This window comes from Sapajus apella, unplaced genomic scaffold (genome assembly GCF_009761245.1).
Source record: "Sapajus apella isolate SASKATOON/1434 unplaced genomic scaffold, GSC_monkey_1.0 scaffold128, whole genome shotgun sequence".
Classification (NCBI taxonomy): domain Eukaryota; kingdom Metazoa; phylum Chordata; class Mammalia; order Primates; family Cebidae; genus Sapajus; species Sapajus apella.
The window spans coordinates 4,202,895-4,230,547 of record NW_022437068.1 but is presented as its reverse complement, the minus strand read 5'-3'; the positions used below and the strand labels follow the sequence as shown (position 1 = coordinate 4,230,547).

Genomic DNA, 27,653 nt, shown 5'->3' with positions numbered 1-27,653 from the left:
ATAGTAATGAGCATAACTCATGCTTTAAATTGTCTCTAAATATTATTTTCTACTGAAAGAAATGAGGGCTCCTTGGAGAAACACAGCCAATTCTGGGTCTAGAGAAAGCTACCAAGCTGAAACATCTTTGTTTTTTGGCTTTTGTGATTACATAAACACTGCTGGGTCATGTAAAAAAGACTTGTGGGCCACTTCTGAGAATAATATTTAGGGCATTGATCAGTTTATTTATGAACTACATATACCGAATATCTTTCTAGAAAAATATCAATAGGCTGTATAAATTATCATACCTAAAAAATGCTATGAATATTCTATTAATATACTACTTTTCTTCCCACAGCTGACCTTCAATAAATGTATATTAAGAATCTAAGGCCGGGCGCGGTGGCTCACACCTGTAATCCCAGCACTTTGGGAGGCCGAGGCGGGTGGATCACAAGGTCAAGAGATCGAGACCATCCTGGTCAACATGGTGAAACCCCGTCTCTATTAAAACTACAAAAAATTAGCTGGGCATGGTGGCGTGTGCCTGTAATCCCAGCTACTCAGGAGGCTGAGGCAGGAGAATTGCCTGAACCCAGGAGGCGGAGGTTGCGGTGAGCCAAGATCGCGCCATTGCACTCCAGCCTGGGTAACGAGCGAAACTCCGTCTCAAAAAAAAAAAAAAGAATCTAGAAGTTGGCAATAAAACAGTGAACATGGAAGATATTGTCCCTGCCCTCATGAAGCTTTCAGCTAGTGAAAAACAGAGGCAATTCAAAATAGTGAGATAGTATCATGGTGGGAATTAATACAGGGTACTAAGAGAATACAAAAGAGGGGCAACTAACCTACAGCTGATCAGAAAGTCTCTGGAACAATGACACCCAGGCTAAGACCCAAGGGACCTTAGGAATTTTTTGGTTTTTTTTTTTTTTTTTTTAAATGTTTGCTTGTTTTGCAGGGAAATGGAGGGTGAGAACAGGCAGTGAGAAGAAAATTACAAAAGGAGAACAAGTGTACAACAACTACAACATGACCACTGAGAAATAAATAGTAATTGTTTGGTGTGGCTGTGGGGAGCAAGGATGTGAATGGTAAAATGTGAGATTCAGAGGCCAGGTCATAAAGATTCTCTACAGATCATGTTTGGAAGTTTCAACTTTATCCTAAGAGAGGCAATGAAGAATTTTCAGCAGAAAAAATCATAATTAAATCTGTCTATAGCCTCTAGAATGGATTAGACTGGGGGAATAATATAGAAGGCAAGGAGACCAGTAGAAGACTGCTGCAGGGATCCAGGTTCTATGCTGGGGACAGAGACAAGTATACTCACTGAACAATATCTGCTACTTGAGAATATTTAGAAAGTAGAATCAATGACATTTACTGGCTGAGGGGTATGCAGATAAGAGATTGAAGGCTGGGTATGATGGCTCACATTTGTAATTCCAGCACTTTGGGAGGCTGAGGCAGGAGGATCACTGGAGCCCATGACTTCGATATCTGTCTGGGCAACAAGGAATGACAAACCCACCACCACATCTCAACCACAACAAAATTTTTTTAAAATTAGCCAGGTGTGGTGGTACATGCCTACAGTTTCAGCTACTTGGGAGGAGCCTTAGGTGAGAGGACTGCCTGAGCCCAGGAGTTCAAGGCTGCAGTGAGCTATGATCATGTCACTGTACTCCAGCCTGGGTGACAGGGCAAGACCCTATCTCCAAAAAAAAAGAAAAAGAAATTAAACTTCATAGCCAGGATTCTGTCTTAAGCCACTGGGTACACATCCTGGGCAACATTTAATAAGATAAACACTGGAAAAGAAGTGGGGTTGGAAAAAGAAAGAGGAGGGAAAGATGAGTAGGTTCAACCACATTAAATACTGGATAAACACGAAATATCTAAGAAGAGATGTCAAGTAGGCAACTGGTTCTTTTCCTCATTTCCCATATTCAATCCATTACCAAATCCACCTTTAAAATATAGCCCAAATCCGTCCAACTCTCTTCATCTCGGTAATACTGTTATCACCCTAATGCAAGGCATCATTATCTCCCTCCATGGTCTCCATACTGTAGCCAGACAGATCTTTTAAAAATATAAATCAAATCATCACATTCCCTATTTAAACCCTTTTAGGGTTTCCTGTTGAATTTTAGAATGAAATCAAACTCCTTAGAAATCCAAAGAAATCCCTGGATGACACATACCCTTCATCTTCATCAATTACTCTCACATTAAGCCACATCTACACTGGTCAAGTTCTCTCCTGTTTTAGGGCCTTTGCACTAGGGAACTGCCCCACTTCCCATTTACTCCCCCTCTGCCCCAAACATAATCTTGCTCTTTGCCTTCAGATCTCATCTCAAATATCACCTCGTCACCGAATCTTTCCCTAACCACTCTCTATCACATTACTTTGTCTTTCTAGCACTTACCAGAATTTGTAAACTTATTTATTCCCTACAATGTAAGTTCTATGAGAATAGAAATCTCATTTATCTTTTTCACTGCAACACTTTATGTAAAAGGCAGAGTTGGTTTTCAGTAAATGTTTGCTGAATTAAATAAATAAGTGAATAAAATGTATGAAACTAAAGCCCCCCTCAGAAGGAAAATCTTAACTGGAGATACTGATTTGGGCATGTTCCACATGTGAATGACAAATGATGCCAAAGAGAGTAAGTATTACCCATGGGCAGTATAGAGAGAGAATAAAAGAAGGCATAAGTCAAAGCTGAGAGGAATGTGAACATTCAAAAGATGGGCAGAAGAGAGGCGCCCAAATAGGAAGGGCCAGAGAAAAAAAGGAAAATCAGAAAAGTTTCCCAAAGTGCTAGATGGTATACAAGAATATTCTTTTATTACTTATTTTTGGAGGCAGGGTCTTGCTCTGTCACCCAGGTTGAAGTATGGTAGGTAGTGTGATCACAGGTCACTGCAGCCTCAACCTCCCAGGCTCAAGTGATGCTACTGCCTCAGTCTCCAAAGTAGCTGGGACTACAGGTGTGTGCCACCATGCCTGGCTAATTTTCAGGTATATTTTTCTGTAGAGATGGGTTCTCACTATGTTGCCCAGGCTGGTCTCAAACTCCTGGCCTCAAGCAATCATCCCACCTCAGCCTCCCAAAATGCTGGGACTATAGGCATAAGCTACTGTACCCAACCCGAGTATTCTTTGTTAAAAAGGCCGCTTGGCATTAAGGAAAACGTGGTCAATGGAGTCAGGTATACATTCAACAAACATATTAAGGGTTTGTCATGTACCAGGAACTATGCCAGGAGTTGGGCTACCAAATTATCAATAAAATAGGCCAAAGACTATCTAATGACTGTTCAAAGAGTGGTATAATCATTTTTAAGTGTGATTTGGAGAGAAGTCTCAATCTGAATCTTAAGGATCACAAGTGCTGGGAGGATTAAACAAGATCTTGTTCATAAAGTGCAGAATACAATATCTGCAATACAATAGGTAGTCAATAAGTTACAGCTACTACTATAAAGGCAATCTTCCTTTGACTGATTAAAAAAAAAAAAAAACCAGTATAAAAATACTAGCATACTAGAGCAATTCAGAGTAATCCCTAGGGAAATAATCTGATTTGAAAATCCATATCTATTCTGAGAATACTAAAATTCACAAAGGAATGGGATTCTTTCTGGGGAAGCTAGTTAGAGGTAACATCTCAAGGTCTCTTCCAAGATTCCAGTTTGATTTCAGGAAAGGCACAAAAGCATTTAAGTATCTTAAAAGTAGGTCACCAGACTCACTTCAGTGCAAGGTAATCTGACTCCCAATCCCAGAGAAAGATGACAAACACAAGATCCTTAGGCCTATCTTAGTCTAGACCAAGACCTCTTGACTTTTCTAAAACTAGATGAGTTATAAATACAGTATCACAGCCTAATTTGCTCTTTTTGTGTGTGTGCTTTTATTTTATTAATTACCCTTTGGTTATCCCCAGAGCCAAGAGGTTTGCCTGTTTTAAAATAAAGAACAAAAACAGTCTGTGCAGAATAAACATTCCTCAGAAACATTAAACAAACAAATGAAAAATGCCAAAATATTTCTCATTTAAATTCCACTGGGGAACATGAGGGTGAAATGCCACTGGCCAATGGGAACCCTTATCTTGCATGCCATGCAATCCAACCCCCAACCAAAATGCCTCCTTCCTACAAGTACACACTACTTTCTATTGATTTCCCTCTGCTTTGGTTGTTGCCTAAACTCTAGTATTCAAGGCTCCAGTGATATCTTCTGGCCAAAGGAAAATTATTTTCCTTGCTTCCCTTTTGTTCTTCTCTAACAGACTGCCAGCTCTTTTGTCCAGACCATGTGGGCAGTAGGTCTAAAGGCCTTCTGCCAGTCACACATGCTTAGCAAGCAAAACGTAAACAAGACATGTTCTTATAAGCTGAAATGTTCTAAATGCAAACTATAGTATTTAGGATTCTGAATATTCATAGTCCATTTAGTGGAGTAAATTAATAGACAAGGGTCTGCAATAAAAGAAAATTTAAGCATGCAACAATATTTCTTTTCAACATTAAGGTCAAAAGAACATGAAATTAGAAAAGACAGGAATTCTAATTATGATTTTATCACTATGCAATTTCACTTGTGCCTTCATCCCATCACTGATGAAATAAGACTAATGATACTTTTCCCTTTTCTGCTTGCTGCACAGGTTGAATTTCATAATTTCTATGGTACAGCATAATTACAAAAAGCATACTATTTTCTCAAGGGAATGCACTCCCTTTAAAGGAAGAAAGGATAGTGATTGGGTCTGGCTGTGAGTCCCCACCCAAATCTCATCTTGAACTGTAATCCCCACGTGTTGGGGGAGGGACCTCATGGAAGGTGATTAGATCATGGGGGGTGGTCTCTCCATGCTGTTCTTGTGATAGTAATTTCTCAAGAGATCTGACAGTTTTTTTTTTTTTTTGAGACGGAGTTTCGCTCTTGTTACCCAGGCTAGAGTGCAATGGCGTGATCTCGGCTCACCGCAACCTCCGCCTCCCGGGTTCTGGCAATTCTCCTGCCTCAGCCTCCCGAGTAGCCGGGACCACAGGCACGTGCCACCATGCCCAGCTAATTTTTTGTATTTTTGGTAGAGACGAGGTTTCACCATGTTGACCAGGATGGTCTCGATCTCTTGACCTCGTGATCCACCCGCCTCGGCCTCCCAAAGTGCTGGGATTACAGGCGTGAGCCACCGCGCCTGGCCGATCTGACAGTTCTATAAGGGGCTTTTCCCCCTTTTGTTCAGCACTTCTCCCTCCCGCCATCACGTGAAGAATGATATGTCTGCTGCCCCTTCTGCTATAATTGTAAGTTTCCTGAGGCCTCCCAGCCCTGTGGAACTGTGAGTCAATTAAACCTCTTTCCTTTATCAATTACTCAGTCTCAGGCAGTTCTTTATAGCAGCATGAGAACAGACTAATACAGATGGAGTAAACTAACTCCACTCTAACAGGGTTTTTGTTTTGTAGTTTGTTTTTTTGTGGATAATTTTTTCTTCCAAGAACCTGGCATCAAACAAGTGTATCTTGATTTGGCAATTCATTCAGAATTCCATGAATTACAGTAGAAGCACAACATTCTCCATCGTAATATAGTATACAGAGACTTCCTAGCAGCAGCAAATAAAGAATGGTCATGTGCTTTCAGAAATGAATTGGGAGCCAAAAGTAAACACTAAAATGTAATTTCTAAGGAAAATAGAATTTTCCTGTTAGATTTTACTTCTAGTCAGCATTGCAAACTTAAAAGATATCTTATATTTTAATACTTAATTTTCTACACAGGCTAAAGCCAAGGTAATTTCTTAAGATCATTTTTTCTAATAGCCATATAATAAAACAATCTTTGAGTTCTTAACATTTGCATTATCTCTTTCTCCATGTGGCATTCTCATCATCTGTATTTACTATTTTAAAAATTATTTCCAATATGACATATTTTAAAAATGTAAATAAGTATTGTATGATACATTTATGTAGTAGTTAGTCCTTTGATATTGTGGGTAAATATCCTCAAAGTAGTAGTTATATAATTAAAAGTTATTTTAAAAACATACTCAGTCTTTATGCTAAAGATTTACTTCTTTGAATACTTTTTATATCTTAGCAGATCAAGAGGCCTCAAGAAAAGGAAATATGAAATCATATCTTTCCAAGTAAACTGCCAATCACACCAACTAGGCATCTTAAATGAAAATAGAGCAATATGCAGTAAAGTGTTACTTGTTTTCAGTATATACGCAATCAGGAGGTTTGGTCATTGAATAGTTTCAACAGATCTAAAGACTATTTTTGGCTTCACTACTGCTATATTCTGCAATCTTGAGTTATCAATTACTTCATCTTCCTAGGCAGCAGTATAAAAGACAGATAATACCACTTTGTCATTTCAATCCTTTGCTGCCATGCCAGAAGAGTTTATTGAATCATATTTCTGATACTGAAAAAGCTTTTATTTGACTTTACTGCCTCTTCCCATTACAACCCATTCTGATCCTCTTTTTTCACTGTTAAACTTCGCGGAGAAGCTGCCCATACTAACTCTATTTCCCCACCTTTTTACCTTATCACCCTGTCACCTAATGTCCATTCTACTAAACTAAAATTATATTTCTCAAATTTTACTATATTTTACCAACATAATGAGAAAAGCGGTAAACTGAAGGGGTCAGCAGGGAATTTAGGTTCAAGCTTTCAATTTGATAATTACAAGATATGTATATTTAAGCATATCATTTTACATGTTTGCACATCACTTTCCTCATTTGTAAAATCATCAGTCTTACAAATTGGACGATGATCTCTAGGGTCTCTTCCCCTATGGAACCTATAGTTTTATAACTAAATTCAGTCTTCATTTTGAATTTCTCTTTGGCATTTGAAACTAAGCACCACCTCCACACCTCTATTATTTGCTCAAAGGCCTTCTATTCATTATTTTAACTTTTACCTCTGAGCTAATATCCTCATTACCTAACTCTAAACTCTCTATTTCCAAATACAAAATCTCTCTACTTAGCCATTCTACCTTCATCAAAGACATAATACACCCAAACTTGAATTTACACCCAGTCCAACAAATCACCCCTCAGCTTGCCCCGAATCTCCTATTTCCTTAGATTCCTCAATATCTAGAGTCTTGGCTTAAAATGAAAACCCTGAGAGTTCCTTTGTTTCCTTCCTACATCTTATTTTCATTAAATTATATTGATCCTTCCTTCTAAATAACTAGTATCTTCCCCTTTTAAATTTCATCATTCATGGATAGCTTACTCTAAAAGCCTACTACTTGTTCTCTCAAACCTAATCCCTTCATTTTTCATAACATTCAATATTCTCTTGCACTGTCCAGTATGATAGCCACTAACTACAGGTGGCTAGTTAAATTAAAATTAAGCCAAATTAGAAATTTACTTCCTCCATCACATAAGCTGCATTTCAAGTCACATGAGACTAGTGACTATTACACTGGCCATCACAAATACAGTTTCATTCTCACAGCAAGTTCTATTGGATGGCTCTGTTATCTTAGACAAAACCTCTCACCACACTATTTACACCATGGGTTTTCTTCTATTAAAGAACACAGGCTGGTTTTCTAACACTTATCTAAACTAGTCTAAAATCTTTTTCCCGACGTCCAGACTCTCCAGATTTGGCTCCATCGCACATCTTCATTCATTTTCTTTGCTAACACAAACTCTGTTGGTCAAGTTGTTTTCACTGAACATGTAGGTACTATGCTTTCATTATCACATTAATTAATTAATTCAATACATAAACTGTGGAGACGGTTCTAGGGATACTGAAGAGAATAAAGCAAATAGTACTTGGACAACTAAAGTTTTACTTCTTTTTTACCCTCTTCTAGCACTGTCTCTCTGCCTATCTACCTTTCAAATCTCATCTCCTTCAAGGTTTATTAGGTTACCTTCCCCCTTTTTGAGCTCTCTCAACAGTTGTATAGACCCTACATTTAGACACAATTAAATAGAACTTAGTTTTATCTTCCTTCATGCTTTGTCTTCCCAGCTAGAATTTAAGCTACTTAAGGAATCTAGCAAAGAACAGCAACAAGGCCAGTGTGGCTAGAATAAAATGAGTAAAGAGAAAATAGAATATGATATCAAAGAGTTAACAGAGAGACAGAATATAAATACCATGTAAAAGTGAGTAAGAAAGAAAGATACTGGAGGATTTTGATCACAGGAAGAATGTCATTTGACTTAAGTTTTATTAGTATCACTTTGGCTAATAAAGTGTGTTAAGGATAAACCCTAGTGAAGCAAGAACAGATGCTGGGAGACTAGCTAGAGGTTAATACAGTAAAACAGAAGAAGGTGCCTCACGCCTGTAATCCCAGCAGTTTGGGAGGCCAATGAGGGCAGATCACAAGGTCAGGAGTTCAAGACCAGCCTGGCCAACATGGTGAAACCCGTCTCTACTAAAAAAAATACAAAAATGAGCTGGGCATGGCGGCACATGCCTGTAATCCCAGCTACTTGGGAGGCTGGGGCAGGAGAATCGCTTGAACCAGGACCCAAGAGGCAGAGGTTGCAGTGAGCCAAGATCATGCCACTACACTCCAGCCTGGGCTACAGAGAAAGACTCCGTCTCAAAACAACAACAACAACAAAACAGAAGAAAAAAGATGGTAGCAGAGATGGGTAGTTAAGAAATACCCAAATTTTAGGTATATTTAAAAAGTGGAGCCAAGAGGATTTGCTGATATACTGGGAATAAGAAAGAGGCATGATAGATAACTCAAAGATCTCAGAGTTGAAGGCTCAAAGTGCCATTAACTGAAATGGGGAAGACCAAGAGAACCAGGGAGGGAAGTGACACCAGAAGCTTCGTTTTGGACACTTTGAGTTTGAAATGTCTGTCAGACTTTCTAATGGAGATGTCAAATAGGCAACTGAGTTCTGTAGGTCCAGAGTACAAAGGAAAGATCAAGACGGGAAAATATACATTTGAGAATTTTCAACATATAGGTGGTATTTAACACCATAAGACTGGATAAAATCACCAAGAAAGCAGTACACTGAACTGAGCCTAGGCCATAGAAATATTAATTCAAAGGCCAGGATGATAATGAGAAACCAGGAAAGGAGACTGAGATTGAGTGACTAGTGAGGTGTAGGAAAAACCAGGGGTATAGTATCCTGGAAGGCAAGTGAATAAAGTGTTTCACTGAGGAGGGAAAGATCAACAAGTAAAATGTTGCTGAAAACTAAGATGAGAATTAAGAATTGAAGACTGGATTTAGCAATAGGGAAACAGTGAACAGCTTGGCAAAAGCATATCTGGGAGACTAGTATGGGTGAAATGATAAACAAGAGAACCAACATGATACTAATATATACTTTACAATATTCAAAGCTATAGAATTAGAATGGTACTAACAGCTATAATAATCTTTCTCACTGCTTGTTCTTCTTTTGACTCTTTTTATTTTTATTATTTGTTGTCCAGGCTGGAGTGCAATGGCACCATCTTGACTCACTACAACCTCCACCTCCCAGTTTCAAGTGAGTCTCCCGGCTCAGCCTCCTGACTAGCTGGGATTAAAGGCACATGCCACCACGGTTGGCTAATTTTTATATTTTTAGTAGAGATGGGGTCTCACCAAATTCGTTAGGCTGGTCTCGAACTCCTGACCTTGTGATCCACCCGCCTTGGCGTCCCAAAGTGCTGGGATTACAGACGTGAGCCACTGTGCCTGGCTCCTCTTTTGACTCTTATAGGGAACTACTTTCACTAGAGTAAAAGAGGTTGGAGGAAAAAGAGAGGGGCATCTCCTGGGAAAGTGTGCCATCATCTTTTCTATGACTTCAGGTGGTTGCTGAGTACCATTTGATTACCATATGAACTGTGGTATGTTATTTTTTGTTTTATTTGGAGATAGACACAGAAAATATTTGGAAGTTAATAGAATCTTCCATTTATCAGCAAAAAGTACTATTTCTGACAACTTTAATGGCAGAAGATGAAATATTGCTTAAACACTCAGCAAATTTAGAAACCAGAATGGGACTTTCACATAGACTGCATCCCTCAAGAAAAGCTAGCCGTTAGCCTTAATTTGAATAACAGGCAAGGTGATTCTTGAAGTCACAAAATATACATTCAAAACTCTGCAAGGCAAACAGAAATGTGTTTTTATTGTTAATATAACAGTTGGGTTAGGTATGTCAGACCCAGGGACACCTCAAATATTGTGTCACTACTGTCTTCAGATGAATGACATATAATTCCTTTTTCCCTCTTTAGCTAGATTCAGAAAGGTAATCAGATCCTTATTAGTCTCTATATAGCTAGATATCTAAATGTACTTGCTCACTGAATAGAGATGGGAAATTTCATTAGAGTGTTTCTAAGTACTGATGTTTATGTAGGAGTCTAAATGATACAAATTCATAGAGATACAATTTCCTAACTCTTAAGGTCAAGGAAACATGTAGTTAGAAAACAGAAAACTTTGCAATCTCCAAAGAGATTTAACTATCTTCTCTGGGGAGCATATTTTGCTCTCTCAGATCTACATGGTTGGTAATTTATCACTGTTTTTAAAATTTAAACTGACATCACTATCATGAAAGCATTTCAGAATTACACATATTTCTAAATTAGTTTCTCTATTTTTAGCCTATTATTTTCAAAAGTATTTGAATAGGGAAGTCATTCTCTATTCCTTATCCATCCCCACTACATCAACAATACACAAAATTCATCTTACTGGGGTGTCATTTCATGTAACAGAAGAACAACATCAATCTTCCTATTATGGTTTTGCAAAACACCAAAATGACTGATCTCCAATAATGTTGGACACCTGAGTATTCAAGTTCTAGAAAGCAGATAAATATATCATAGTAGCAATTAGAATGCTACCTGATTTAAGCCTCTAAAAGTGGGTTAATGATTAACAAGGAGATATTACGTTTAACCATTAGTAAAGTATAAATGCAAAACATTACATTTCCAAGTATGAAGTTTGTCAATGTCTAGAGAAAATTTGTTAAATAAAAAGCATAAGAAGGAGAGGTATGTCCTTCCATTATTTGAAAACATGCACCCAGTACTGACTCTACCTATGCATTCAGGGCTGTTATTACATATAATACTATTCTACTTCACTGTACCACATAGTGCTTATAATTAAGAGGGTTCAACATACCTTTTAAAAACTGTGGTAAAATATACATAAAATTTACCATTTTAGTCATCAAAATACTTTTAAACAACCCTAATTAACCTACTCAAGATGGAAATAAGAGATCCCTACATACTTTTAAAAAGTTATTCACAGAAAGATTAAGTCAGTCATGTATCACAGACATAAATCCAAAAGAAATCAGATAGAAATTCAAAGGAAACTACTTCTGAAAAAAAGCAACAGGTTTTATAAAAAATTCAAATTCTAACCAACATTTCTCTACTTCTTAATTTTCTTTTACTGATAACAAACTGATACCAAGTGATAGGACACTAACAAACTGATACCAAGTGACAGGACAGTATGAGATATGGAAATGACAAGGACAGCATTTTTAGACTAAAATATTTCCAACTGTTTCATAAGTCTGGATTAAATAATTTCAACAAATCAACAGTAGAACTGGGAAAAGATGCCACAAACCTATTTCTCAGTTACTAATCTCTTCACAGGTTAAACTGAGACATACTGGTAGGATTTTTACTTTCTATGTTTTTGCACCATATGAAAAATGTAAAGACAGCAAAAGAAAGCTCTCAAATAGAACAGGAAGAAAATATGCTATGACTGAAAAAGAATCAACACTGATTTACTGTTATTTCAATGAACTTTAATATAGAAAGTAGGTGCTGTGAGGCTACTCCTACCCTAAAGTAAGTCTCGCATGAAAATGTGAAAATAAATGTGAACTCCAAACTGAGCTATTCAGATCCACATCTGGAAAATTAAAGTTTTGACTTATTATCTTAGAATAATCGGTATGGCATTTATCTTTCATGTTAGAAAAGTCAGAAAACAGATGTTCGTATTTGCTTACATATGCATAAACAATGGGATAAATAAGAAACTGGTTACCTACAGAGATAGGGGTGTGAGCTACATGAAATGACACAGCCAGAAACTGAGATTTCAGTTACGTAATTTAAAATTTTGAACTGTGATAATAATTACCATTCAAAAGTAAAATAAAAGGGTATAATATTTTATGGAAATAATCTTTACAAGTTTTCTCAAAGCTCCCCTACCTTTTATCACACTTTAGGAAAAACTGATTTTCTACTATCCATAAAAGATTTTGGACAATAGTTTCCTCTGATCAGAGTGAAGGTCAGAGTAATTGAAGCAGGACTTTCTGAATGTCTAACTCATTGTATTTCATCCTTAAACATTACCACAGAAACTCAAGAGTAAATTTTTCTCCTTAATAGAAGTTCTTTAAAAGGTGATACAATTTAAAGTTTCACAACTGAATACAGCTAAGTTTCAACTTACATCTAATTACTACATATTTAATATGGCTTTATTAAGTCAATAATCTTATTCAAATCAATATTTCTCTGCCCAAAGAAAGCAAATTTAATTATGGGAAATATTTTATCAAGTTTGTTAAGTTCAAACTCTATTCAATACATACTTTAGCTCTATAGGAAAGGGCTGCTCTAAGGAAGTTACCCAAGTTTATTTATTGTTTTCTATCTTAGATAAACGCAGAAAAACATTGGAGACCACGATAGTGAGAATGATTAACATGCCAGAAATTTAGGGAGGCAGTTGGCGTGGGAAAACAGAATGGGTTTGCTTGTAGACCTACATTTGACTCTACTTCCTGTTGATCTCGTGCAAATGACTTAACTTCTCTGAAACTCAGTTTCTTTTAATGATTAAAAAAACAAGCTGATCCCACCTAACTCAAGAATCATTAAGAGAATTAAATGGAATATCCACATTGACAGGTTCCAATCTATTTTGGATGGCTCATGCAGGAGACAGGGGGCAGGAAGAAAAAGATTTCCTTAATGAGTATTCTTGAAGTCATATGTAAGATAACTATAAAAGAAGAAAATAATCTAAAACGGCAAGGAAAATCGAGAACTTTTCTGCGTCACGTAACTGAAATCCAGTCAAAAACAATAGGTTAGCATCTTTCTTAAAACGGCATGTTTTTTACTTCACCTAAAACTTAAATTACCTCCTCCTTTTTTCTTAATTCAGATGTGAACATCTACCAGCCTACACCAATCATTTGAATTTTTTTTTTTTTTTTGAGACAGAGTCTCACTTTGTCATCCGGGCTAGAGTACAGTGGCACAATCTCAGCTCACTGCAACTTCCACCTTTCGGGTTCAAACGATCCTCCTGCCTCAGCTTCCTGAGTAGCTAGGATTACATATGCACACCATCATGTCCAGCCAATTTTTTTTGTATTTTTAGTAAAGATGGGGTTTCACCATGTTGGCCAGGCTGGTTTCGAACTGCTGACCTTGTGATTCACCCACCTTGAGCTCCCAAAGTGCTGGGATTACAGGTGTGAGCCACCGCGCCCAGCCAAATATTCTAAGGAAAATACCTAGTGTAAGTAAGCATGACTACAACCTTATACAACGTTAATATAAAAAGCATCTAAAGTGAATATTAGTCTTAAAATTACTGCAAACATTTATATCTTCTTTCAGAAAATTTCCAAGACAATTTAAATATGGTCACAACAGTACTTCTTTTTGTTAAAACAGAAAATTTTTAAAACTCAAATCTCTTGACAACTCTATTCTTGTGGAAAATTACTTATTAGCAAAAATATGTTACTAAAGTTGGAAATATCTGAAATTGCTGCTATTCAACTGTTTTTATTTTAATCTATGAAAAACCAATTTTAAGTGTTCAATGTGTGCCAGAAATGTCATAAACTGGGATATGGCAGGTCCCCTGCTCTCAGTAACCTATGGATTTAGCTGAAAAGATAAACTGAGACACAATGCATTTGCTGATTTTTTTTTTTTTTTAAGACAGAGTCTCACTCTGTCGCCCAGGCTGGAGTGCAGTGCACGATCTCGACTCACTGCAACCTCTACCTCCTGGGTTCAAGTGATCCTCCTGCCTCAGCCTCCCAAGTAGCTGGGACCACATGCACATACTACCATGCCCAGTTAATTTTTGTATTTTTAGTAGAAACAAGGTTTCACCATGTTGAGCAGGCTGGTCCATTTGCTGAGTTTTTTTGTTTTTAATCTCACTAACATAACTATTCCGTTTCTCCTTCATATTTAAGTACCTACAGACTGAAATAATAAAAAATATTTTTTCAGTTAATTACTCTAATAGAACAACAAATTTGATAGACAACAGATTTCCTTAGATTTGGTCTAGATCAACCATTATAGGATCCACAAATCACATTAAAATGAGCAAGAGGGGTACCACCAGTAAAAGGAATGAAAAAAGGCTACATCTTTGAATGTTTTTAAGTAATGTACCTTTCATTTCTTCATATTATAGAAAGGATGCATCCTATTCCATCGAAAATATCCTTTTTGTAAATCATTGTCATATACATAGTATAGAGTGAAAAGGGTAAAGTTTAAAAAATAATTGGGAGAGAAGTATTGGCAGCAAAATACCCATAATGTACTATCTTCTAATTAGAAAAGTATCACCTGGTTCTCAATTATCAGACACTCTTGTGCAGGAATGTCACTGCCCTGAGAATCTATACATCTGCTTTTTAAATGTACTACATATATGAAAATACAAGCACTGGCAGACATTGAAAGAGCAAGAAAAATGATTCTTTTTATTGTGTAGGAGAAATATGGAGGCTTTCAAACACACACACACACACACACACACACACACACACACACACAACACCCCCCACACACACACCCCATGGAGCAGGGGGTAAGGGAAGCAAGTGAAATATATTTTAATACTCCTAAAAATCCCATTAGCTTTAGAGGTCCCAAAAAAAGCTATGCAATTTGACACAGGGATGGAGGCAGGCACTTAGCTCATTTCTGCGTCAGTGTACACACTCTACACTGGGGTCATCTGTGAGGAACTAAAGGTTTTCCCTTAAGATCACAACACATTTCAGGATTTAATAATTCTGATTAATAGCCAAGGCAGTGAAGAATGCCTACTGATTTACTACTTGTTTAAGCTTCTGTATTCAGGGAATGAACTACAACACAACTGCGCCACTAACTGCTACATTTTTTTAAATAGAGCTTTTAAAGAAAACAATGGGTTTTGAAATAAAGCTCAACTGTTACCACACCTCTTTGCTTATTAGTTTCTGTACTAGCTAAACTCAATGACCAAGGAGGGCTGGCTGATTTCATAAATCACCATCCTCTCTTAAATCAGTGCTTCACCTTTTTACTATTTTAAGTATGATTTTCTTAGGTTAAAAAAACTTTTCCCCAAAAGCTGTACACATGGAACCTGCTTTTCAGTCAGAACTCTGTAAAAACTGCTTTGTGAGCCTCTCCGAAACTGCTTTTCACGTACTTCATTAAGTATTCAAGTTTCAACACAACCACTCATTTTAACATTTTAATGCAAGTCTTGCTCGTTGAACTATTTTGTGGTAGTTTTTCTCAGTTTAATAGTGAAATGTACAAAAGCACTGATTCCACAGACCAAGAAGGTTTTCTCCTCTTGGTCCACAAGCTGCTAGATTAATTGCTTATTAAATACACACTTTCAACCCATAATTATCTCTTTTACACACACCCTTCTGGAAATTCTATCTCAGGAGCAAACTACGACTTTGCCCAAATTCAGATGACAGCTGCAGTTTTAGAGGAACACAATCTGGGGCTGCCAGTGCAGTCAGCCTTCAAGCTTTGTGCCTGTCAGATGAAAGAACAAAAGGCAGCGCTTCCTCCCCCAGCCCCTCCTTAGCGCTGGAGGACGGCAGGCTTGACAGAACAGTTCCAGAGAAAAAGGAACCATGCTGAAGCAAGTTGAGAGTTTCCCCTCCACAAACACACAAAACTACCGACCCACCTTGGATAGCTGTCTCCTGAGGCTAAAGCGCTGAACCATGATCACTCAGAGGATCTTCAGACAAAGCAATCCACGAAGGAAGGGTTTTTTAAACAACAGCTTCTTGGGAAAGTCGGTGGCAAAACATTTTGAAGACTGCCAGAGAAGTGCAAAGAATTTCCCTGGGAGTCTTAGCAAACTTGGAATGCCTTCATTGTTCTATCAAGAGACACTGCAAAACCTACGTGGGAGAGGGCAGGGCGGGTGGGGCAGTAATCCTGGAGCCGCTGAGTCCAGTGCCAAGCTCTTCTAGCACTTCCTGTGAGTCAGCTGTGAGGGGTCCAGACACAAGGACCACCCCTTCCCTTTCCACCTGACCACTAGGCGAGGATGCCGCTGTGGTGCTACCTGAAATTCCAGGGGACAGACCTGATGTTCTGGTCCCTCTGGGAGGAGAAGTGGCGTGCTGGGGTCGGACAGCATCTGCTCCAAGTAGGAGACGGGCAACGGCACCAATTCCTCCCCTCTCAAGCCCTCCCGGAGGAGAGTGTCCACTGCAGACAGCAACACTCCCTTCTCTACCTCCACCTTAGGTAATCCTCTAAGGTAAAGCAGTGTGAAAAAAGGAGGTGGTGAAAAGCAAGCCCCTGACTGTACCAGCTCCCTGCTCAAGAAGGAAACTCCTCCCAGCTGGGCTCGGCAGCTGTGTGGCTTTGTCTAGCATAATTGGCCAAGCCTTTCCTCTTATTCACAGGGAGGGGTCCTGCTTCAGGAAGGAATGTCAGGTGCAGAGAGGCATACTCCGACAGTGACTTCAACTTGTGCCAAAGTTAAACACATTAAAGTGGCCTCCTAAGGTAATTGCCTTCCCTTGTTGGAATAAAGTAATTTTTAAAAATCTACACACAAAACAAACAAAAGGAACAGCTCAGAGTGAATCAATGCAGGTAAAGAGGTATGAAAAATAACCATAAGAGCAGTTCCAAAAATTTTTCCCATCTTTGCCACTCTTCCTCTGTTTGGGTCTGCTTCCAGACAACCACTGGGAGGACAACATTTCATTTAAGGAAACTTTCCAGTCTGTGTGCTCCTCTTGGAATTGTTCATTACTTAATGAATTTAGTAACTGATTAGGGCAGAACTCATCGGTATATAGATATATTTTTTCCTGTTCCAGTGCCTCTCAACTTCCCATGAGCAAAATTACATCATATGCTACATTTAAAGCCTTTGTTGGAATGAGCCTACTATGTACAGTCACTATGTTAGGCAGTTCACATTTATTACCCCACCGATTTCTCAAAACAACTCTCTAAAATTTGTATTACAATAGTCCTCCCTTACCTGCAGTTCATTATCCACAGTCAACTGCAATCCAAAAACATTTAAATGGAAAATTCCAAAAATAAACCATTCAGAAGTTTTAAATTGCGTGCCTTTCTGAGTAGCATGACAAAACCTCATGCCATCCTACTTGGGATGTGAATCATCCCTTTGTCCAGCATATCCAGCCCTGGCTCCCACCTGCTAGTCACTGAGTAAGTGATCTGGTCATCAAATTGACTGTTGCCTTATGGCAGTGTTGTATTCAAATAACCCTTATTTTACTTAATAATGGTCACAAAGCACAAGAGGAGTGATGCTGGCCTACTGTTCTAATTGTTCTAGTTTATTGTTACTGTTGTTAACATCTTACTATGCCTAATTTCTGAATTTAACTTTATCACAGATATATCTGTATAGGAAAAAACATAGTACAGTCATGTTTTCAGTTAACATGAGCCACATATATGACAATGGTCCCATAAGATTATAATACTGTTCTGTCTCTACTAGCAGTATGTTAGGGAAAAAAAAAGATTATAATACTGTATTTTTATTGTAACTTTTCTATGTTTAGCTATGTTTAGATACACAAATACATACCATTGGATTACAACTGCCTACAGTATTCAGTATGGTGACACACTGTATAGGTGTATAGCCTAGGAGCAACAGGCTATACCATATAGCCTAGGTGTATAGTAGGTTATGCTATCTAGGTTTATGTAAGGACACTCTATGATGTTCTCACAATGATGAGATCATCTAACATATTTCTCAGAAGGTATCCCATTGTTAAATGACACAAGACTGTATATACAGGGTTCAGTACTATCTTCAGTTTCAGACCTCCACTGGGGGTCTTGGAAAATATCTCCTATGGATAAGGGGAAACTACTGTAGTATCCCAACTCTTCAAATAAGTAGTAATTTCTCTCTCTAAAACCTCAATATGGCTCACACATGTAATCCCAATGCTTTGGGAAGCTAAGGCAGGAGGACCACTTGACACCATAAGTTCAAGACCAGCCTGGGCAACAAAGCTAGGCCCTGTCTCTACAAAAAATAAGAATAAAAAAATTAGCAAGGTGTGGTAGCATGTGCCTATATAGTCCTAACTACTCAGGAGACTGAGGTGGGAGGATTGCCTAACTCCAGGAATTTGATGCTGCAGTGAGGCATGATGCTCCAGCCTAAGCAGCAGGGTGAGACCCTATCTCTAAAAACAAAAAATAAATAAAACCTTAATATTATGAGGAAACCATATAGTATTTGTAACTTTTTTCTTCAGGTAAGAAACATAAAAATGAAGTTCAAAAGACAGGTTTTTATGCAATGATTATTCTCAACTATGTCCATATCATACACTACCAATATCCAATTATCACCAAATAGGATGCAAAATTTTTAAAAATATTCACCTAAAAAATAACACACATATTTGATAATATCTCGGGAATACCAGAGAAGATGCATCAAATTCAAACAAATAGTAGGATGCCAAGTCTCAAAAAAAAATTACCAAACCAAAATGTATATCTAAAACATATATGGGTGCTTATGCCTGTAATTCCAGCACTCTGGGAGGCCAAGGCAGGCAGATCGATTGAACTCAGAAGTTCAAGAATAGCCTGGGCAACATGGCAAAACATCATCTCTACAAAAAAAAACCACACACACAAAAATTAGCTGGGCATGGTGGCACAGGTCTGTAGTCCCACCTACTCAGAAGGCTGAGGTAGGAGGATCACTTGAGTCTGGGAGGCGGAGGTTGCAGTGAGCCAAGATCCTGTCACTGCACTCCAGCCTGGGCGACACAGAGACCCTGTCTCAAAACAAACCAAACAAACCTTTTACTCTTAAAAACCTTAAGCAGAAAACAGGTTGAACATAACTAAGTGTACTTTTTGTAAACTTCCAAAGCTATAAAGCTTTTAGATCAACAACTATAATCAAGAGTAAAGACTCCTTCATACCTAAAGTTCAGAGAACACAATATAACCTAATAGGTAAGCTAACTGATTAAAATTTAATTCCAAGTAGAAAGTAGGTTGACACAGCACCCGAGTTGTGTGCTTTTTTGGTTTTTGAATGGTACGAGTATCAGTATCTCCATTTTTCTCCTATGGATAATGAAACAGAGTACTCTGAAATTATCTCCTAGGAATGTAGGAAGGACTAAGGAAATACTGATGTGGCAATAATGAAGTGCCTTACAGAAAGACATACTGCCTTAAACACATACTGTTTCTGATTGATTTAAGCAACTAGAATCCCAAATCACTGCTATAAGATTCTTTCCATCCAAAAAAAAAAAAAAGAGAGAGAGAAAGAGACAGGTGTGAAACAAGTGGTAAGTAAAACTTAGTTTCTCTCACTAAGAAGGCAATCTGTTTTCAGCCTAAAGAAGTGTTTAGAATGGTTTTTTACTAATGGAATAGAAACATAAATAGTAACAAAATTCAGTCATTTCTCCTTTCTAAATTGCACAGATTTGTTAACTATTTTCCTACAAACTGCCCAAATGGGAATAGCTCATCATTAACAAATAAGAAAATAATAGGCTCTTTCAGAAATTATTATTCTTTTAGTTACTGTCCACATTTAAAGCAAGGAGAGAAGAAATCTACTTTCAAAATGTTTAGTCTACTTTCAAAATGTTTAGTCAATAATGCTGCCAGTTTTAGGATTTTCTGTGGCATTTCAGGCCTCTTAAATGATGAGATTCTTTTGGCAATCCCACAATAAATAACAATACAGATAGCTTATTTTATTATATTCACCTGAAGAACAGATTAAGTAATTTATGTAGTTATTTACAAAAACCCCTGCAAGTGTCAATATATATAACATGAAAGCAGAGGAATTTGTTAAGTAGTAAGAAGCTAAAAGATGCTGGTGATTAAAAATTTGAGAATCTAACCATATACAATTCCTTATCTTGTGACGGTTGATTTAAAGAACAGCTAACCTTACCAAATACAGACTTTATTTGGGTGACTTGGACATGGCTCTTTGAAACATGCTAAATTAAGCCTGACTCCTTTTATATTAGCAATATTTTGGGTTCCACATTTCTTTCTCCTAAAAAAACTCTTAACATGTGTTACCTGCAGTAAATAAACAAAAGGAAAAAAGAAAGGTAAGAAGGGAGGAGCAGAAAGTAGTTTCAAAGGGGCTATTTGTCCCAGTTTCTGCTATCCAACTAACTCATCAAACAAGGTTGTTGCCTATTCTGTAATGGTATTTTTCAGAGATGGCATTTCCACATGCTCCTCTATCCTCTCTTGGCAAGGTTATGGTCAAGATGCTAATTTTCCTAAACATATCCTTACTTTAAAACCATTTTCTATTAGATTCTCTGTGAAATGTCTTGAAATTTCATATCAACACACAAATTTATTTTGTGTGTATGTGTATGTATGTACGTACACACATTCACTGTTACATATATATATATAGAATCACAGCCATAAACATATAAAGATATAAAACATCTATGTCCATATCAAGATATAGAATATTTGCTGCCCCAGAAGGTTCCTAATCTCTTCACTACTCTTTCCCCAATAGACAACTGTAATTGACTTCTATCATAAATAACTTTGCTTGTTCTTGAATTTCATATAAAGGAATCTTGTGTGTGGTTTCTTTTGCTCATCATGCCTTTGCAATCCATCCATGTAGTTGTGTGTAACAGTTCTTTTTTTATTATTATTACTTTATAGTCTATGCCAGTGTGTGAATAATACCACCATTTATCCATTCTACTTTTGGATCTGTGCTATATCTACTTTTTCTCTATTATAAATCTGCTATAAAATTATCATAGATTGTTTTGGAGCTCATATATGTATATTTTTCTTGGGTATATACAGCCTAGAAATGGAAATTCTAAAGGGCAGAGTAAGACTTTGTTTTACCAGGTATTATCAAATGGTTTTCACTGTGGTTGTATTAATTTACACTCTTACAATAACGTATGGATGTTCCAGTTGCTCTATATCCTTGCCAACTCTTAATTTTTTTTTAATTGGATTCATTCTGATAGAGGTATCATAGCATCTCACTGTGGTCTTGTAAATCTTTTTAGGAAGTTACTTAGAAGTTAATTTTTCATCTTTAGACAAAGCTATTTTCAAAATCTCTTGAAGTTAATTCTGTCGCTTTTCTCATTTTCTGTATATCCTTCCATGTGAGTATTCATATAATGCCACTCTCCTTGACAATTTAACATTGTTCTCCAAGTAGATGGCATATTTTGCAATTTAACCTTTCAGCATGACTCTCTAAATATACAACCATTCATTCCATTAGTATTTATTATGTACCTACTAAGCACCAGACAACTAACATGATTATTTTTCACTATGTTGCAAAGAACATGTAAAAAAAAATGAAATCAAGTTGTTAAAATAGTTACAAGGTATTTCATGTGCTGATAGTTTCTCCGTCTCCACACATTTCACACTGCTTTCAATGAACTCCAAATCTCAGCTTACATTTCTGTTCTTTCAGGAATGCTTTCTCTATCAACCCTCACTAACCCCTTTTCCATTACTGATTCTTTCTTCTCACATCATATGGTAATTTGCTTGTTTGTATCTCCTTCAACAACTCAAGTTCTTCAAGGGCTAGGATCCTATCCTATTCACAGCAATATATGAAGGGCTAGGATCCTATCATATTCATAGCAATATCTGTTGCACGAATGGCTTAAAAAATATAAGACAGTGCTTGATGGCTCTAGAAAACTTTAGACTGTATTTCTTTCTCTCACTTTCCTCTATCTCCCCTACCTACAAACTCCCTCATCTTTCCATCTACTTAAATTCCACTAGTTTTTCTTTTCCGTTTTGTTAGAATTAATTTTATTAGCTGCTTGTTATTTATCTCCCATTTATAAATGGCCCATTATGAGTTAACACTTTCCAATAAAATATTTTACCTATAAAAATTGAGAAAGTATAAAAAAAGAAATAAAATGTATTCATAAAATAACTGTGCAGAAATAACCACTACTAGTCTTTTCATACATTTCCATTTGGGCTTTTTTCTTTATTCTTGATTACATAAGTATTTTATTAATGCTTAATTGCTATAACCACTATTATCAGTATATCCTTCCTTACTATGATTTATGTGCTTATCTGCCTATAAAAGTATACCGCATTATATACAGGTTAGTTCAGTTTGCATTTTTTTAATCCAACCAGTATTGTACTACACATATTATTGGTGACCTCCTTTTTTAAAAGTTTAACAACTTACTCAAATTTTTCTGTCAGTACATATGTCCTACATTATTTTAACTGTCACACAGTACAGTATAAACAGAACAATTTACTTAGCCATTCTCTTGATGACCATTTAGGTTACTTCCACATTTCTGCCAGTACAAATATTTCTGACTGTACACACCTGTTTTTGTTTGTTTCTTCCAAGACGGAGTATTGCTTTGTCGCCCAGCCTGGAGAGCAGTGGTGTGATCTTGGCTCACTGCAACCTCCACATCCCAGGTTAAAACAATTCTCCTGCTTCAGCCTCCCAAGTAGCTGGGATTACAGGCGCACACCATAGCCTGCTAATTTTTGTAGTATGATACTGGTTGGATAAAAAAACAAACAAACTGAACTAACCTGTATATAATACTGTAAACTTTTATAGGCAGATAAGCACATACATCATAGTAAGGAAGAATACACTGATAATAGTGATTATAGCAATTAAGCATTAATAAAATACTTAATACAAAAATACTTTTAGTAGACACAGGATTTCACCATGTTGACCAGGCTGGTCTTGAACTCCTGACCTTGTGATCTGCCCGCCTCATCCTCCCAAAATGCTGGGATTACAGGTGTGAACCACCACACCTGGCCCATGTCTGTTTTTGCTTTTGTGAATTGCTCTCCAGGGCAGATGCTAACATATGATCCTATACTCAAGGTCCGGCCCAAATTCATTTTCTGTAGAAGCAAGATCAGTCCACTTCATGTCATTTCTACTTCTTCACTCACAGTAGTTTCTGGACAATTGATCATATACAGTGATAGTTCTTGTACTTTTACATGTTCTATTTGGCTTCTGTACTAAAAAGTGTTATTTAGTGTTTCTGGCATCAGAGCTGTCTTTCATCAAGTTAAAAATGAGCAAATGAACAAATATCTACTGTTTTGATTTGTTCTTTTTAATATCTTATTACTCATAATCACACAACGTTAAAAAATTATTTAAAAATATAATCAATTTCTCAGTCCTTATCTAAATCCCATCGCTCATACTTAGCATCTTAAAAATGACAATAATTACATTAAAATAATTAGAACACTAAATGAAATCATTATATGTCTAAGGTTTTGTTCTTTCAAGTGGTATTCCTTGCAATTGCTGGCAATGCCCCGAGCATATTGAATATGAACGTAATTACCTTAGTCAGAGAGACAAACAACTCTTCTCTCACAGACTACAAAAACATCTCTAGCAGTGAAAAATGAAAACACTGGTCAACATAAAGGCCCCAAAGACCACACAAATGGTTAGCAAACCAAGCAACAAGGGAGGATTGTTTAGAATTGTTATGTTTTCCTATTAAGAGGACCATTTTAGCTTTATGAAATGTCATTCTCTATCTCCAGTAATACTTCTTGCCTTAAAGTTTAACTCACCTGATGGAAAATATATCATGCAAATACTAAACAGAAGAAAGATGATATAACATAGTTACATTTTTTGTGGTATTCTTCAAGTGGTTACCCTGCAAATTACATCATGCATTCCAAACTTATAGTCTACCTTAGCCAAATCCAAATAATACATGGCCTTTAAAGCAATTTATTTCCATCAGTCCTCCCCCGACCCCTTTTGGCTACTGTTGTTGCATATTTTATTTTTACAATGTTTTAAACTCCAGGACACTTTAATTATCATTTTAAAGTTTGATTACTAGCCTAAGGAAACACACACAAAAATTATACACAGACTAAATAAAATTAAGTAATACTATTTTGGCTAAATTGAAATTTGCTGAAATCCTGTACAGGTCCAAAGCTTGTCAGCCAGGTATTTGGAGAGTGTGTGGTAGTATTCAAATTTGTGGGCACTGTATATCTAACTGTCACATCAAGGAATTTAGAGCCTTCAGCCTCAGTAGTGTAGAGCTTGTAGCACATCACAGAAACCCTGATGCAGCTCTAGGACCTACTAGTTGTACTCAATGGGACCTCAACTCTCTCCCTTACTTAGTATGAAAAAATCCCCATTTTACCTCATCCTTTTCTCCTACCAGAATGTTTCCAAGAATGCTACAGAATGAATTCCTATACTGGACAGAAGAGTCTTTTAACTAAGCTGTTATGGTACTTTATTATGCGCATCATATAAAACCACCACTTTTGTGAACCAGAACTGTTCAAATATTGGCAATTTCACATGGTTCAAAGTAACATTCAAACATAAGACATACTAAAAACCAGGACTCAGTTATATACCTTAATCCAGATTTCTTTCACCATACTAAAATTAAGAAGACTAAGCCTTAATACAAAAAGTCCCCCTCCTTTTTTTTAAGACAGGGTGTTGCTCTGTCACCCAAGTTGGAGTACAGTTATACAATCTCAGCTCACTGCAGCCTTGACCTTCTGGGCTCAAGCAAACCTCCCACTTCAGCCTCCCAAGCAGCTGGGACTGTGGGCGCAGGCAACCATGCCTGGCTATTTTTTTTTTTTTTTTTTTTTTTTTTCCTAGAGATAGGGTTTTGCCATGCTGGCCAGGCTGGTCTTGAACTCCTGGGCTCAAGGAATCCGCCAACCTTGGCCTCTGAAAAGTGCTGGGATTACAGGTGTGAGCCACTGCACCTGGTGACATTTAAAAGATTATTCCGTCTATGACACTGTAGGCCAATGAAAAGAAAATGACATGTTTGTTATTCATTGAAGAGAATTTGAGACAGAAAGTAACTACCAAAGTGATTTTGCTATAGTTTTTTTGTTTGTTTTGTTTAGTTGGGAGAGAGAGAGAGAGAGAGAGAGAGAGAGAGAGAGAGAGAAAGAGAGAGGGACAGGGTCTCACTCTGTGGCCCAGGCCAGAGTTCACTGGTGAGATCACAGCTCACTACAGTCTCAAACTTGTGGGCTCAAGCGATTCCCACCCTCAGCCTCCTAAGTAGCTGGAACTACAGGGTGCCACCACACTTAGCTAATATTTTTATTGTTTTTTTTTTTTTTTGTAGAGATGGAGTTTTGCTATGTGCCCAGTTTGGTCTCAAACTCTTAACTTCAAGCAATCCTCCTGCCTCAGTCCTCTAAAGTATTGGGATTACAGGGGGTGAGCCACTCAGTCCGGCCAGAAATGTTCTTTTAATTGTTACAATTAGAAACAAATGGATTCTATTTTTTGTCTTTTTGACTTCAAAACTGTAGTTCCCTATATTTCAAAGGGCTGTGTATGTGCTAAACAAAATGAGTAACCTGGATTAAAATCATTAGAAGATTAAATTATTAAATAATTAAAGAAATTCCTAGTGATTTCTTTACTTTAGGGACAAAGAAGAGTTTAGTGTGCAAGCCTGTATCAAAGCCCCTGAAAGTTCTATTCTAATACAAGTTTGGGAAGCATGGATTAAACGTAGACTTAACCTAGTTCTCTACTACAAGACTTATCCTAGCTCCCTACTAAAATTGAATAATGAAAGGCATAAACCTATAAAGGCAAAGAGAATTGGAGAGGAGGCAACAATAGATAAAAGATGTTAATAAAATTATAAAAGGTGAAAAACAGAACATCATTCTAAGGACAGATAGACTGAGCCAAAAGATGAGAATTTCAGTCCTTTTCCACCTCATTTTACAGAACATAGGCACCAAACCTAATTATCACCACCATCATCTACCCATTCCCAAAAGCAAAGGTTTTAACAATTTCTCAGAGAAAAATGGAGAAAAGACCTATAGATACTGACAACTGAAGGGCCCTGCAGTAAACTATTCTCTGTCCTCACAGAGTTTCCCATACCATTTTAATGCCTCTCTCAAATAGGAGAAGAAAGCCATGATTGACCAGACACTTGAGAAAAGTCTTTTTTTTCCTTTTTTTGAGACCGAGTCTCACTCTATTGCCAGGGTGGAGTGCAGTAGCGCAATCTTGGCTCACTGCAACCTCTACCTCCCAGGTTCAAGCAATTCTCCTGCCTCAGCCTCCCAAGTAGCTGGGACTACAGGTGCGCACCACCACGCCCAGCTAATTTTTGTACTTTTTTAGTAGAGACACGGTTTCACCATGTTAGCCAGGATGGTCTCGATATCTGGACATCATGATCCACCCGCCTTGGCCTCCCAAAGTGCTGGGATTACAGGCGTGAGCCACTGCGTCCGGCCGAGAAGTCTTTAACATAAAAGACACAAACTAAAACACCTAGTGGGGAAGAAACTCAGAACAGACAGACATATTACAAGAAGCAAAAGAAAATATCCTCAGAGACAAAAGAAAATAAATATATAAAACAAGAAAAGGATGCTACATAAAAAAAAGCATTCATAGACAAAAAGAATCACTCAGCAAATTAAAAACATAATAGCAGAAATAAAATATTTAGTGAAATAATTGGAAAATAAATTTTAAGGAAATCTCCCAGAAATTAAAACAAAAGACAAAGAGAAAAATAAGAAAGAACAAAGAAAACACCACTAAATGGTAAGTTAGGAGATCTAACCACTGACTAAGAAAAAGATATATCGGTGGGGGAGGAAATTAAATAAATCATATGATTTATTTATGATAAATATGATATATTTATTTATGATAAATAAAGCTCTATGTGATAACATGGATCAATCTTAGAAACCTATTTTTGCATAAAAAGCAAGTCCTAAAAGACTATATAAGCTAATGGTATCATTTTACAAAGCTCCCAAACAGGCAAAACTAAACAATAGTTGTTTAGTGTCAACAAACATTTGTAGTAATTATTCTTTTAAAAGTCAAGGGACTGAAATATATAATTTAGGACAGTAGGAGAGCTGTAAAGAGTTACAAAAGCATAGCAATGGTAATGTTCCCATTCTTAAGTTGTGTGGCTGGTTCACAGGTAGTGTATTATTGTGTGTCATAGCTTATATGTTTATTTTATATGAATAGAATGTTACATAATTTAAAATATAGAATATAAAAATAATATTGAAAGAAGTTTTTAAAAGTCAATGTTTCCAGATCCAGTGTTTGAGTTTTCCAGATTGAAAGGACTCAGAAATTTTCCAGATTGAAAGACTTTTAAGGTTGGGTACTTCTAAGTCTGCTGAGTATTTCTGAGTCCTATGTCTTGGGCTGCCAAGGT

The 27,653-nt window shown here is 37.0% G+C and overlaps 1 protein-coding gene across 11 annotated transcripts in view; it reads right to left on the bottom strand.

The window, feature by feature from the left end:
- TMCC1 (transmembrane and coiled-coil domain family 1) overlaps positions 1 to 27,653 on the bottom strand; it is a 255,819-nt gene that overhangs the window by 134,853 nt on the left and 93,313 nt on the right. The window contains exon 1 of one of the 11 annotated variants that reach the window (XM_032262380.1): positions 16,022 to 18,374. The exons of the other annotated variants lie outside the window; for them this stretch is intronic. Within the exon in view, the coding sequence (XP_032118271.1) occupies positions 16,022 to 16,060 (39 nt within the window). The 5' untranslated portion in view covers positions 16,061 to 18,374. Of the gene's footprint in view, positions 1 to 16,021; positions 18,375 to 27,653 lie in introns of those variants that run through there. 11 annotated transcript variants of the gene reach the window in all.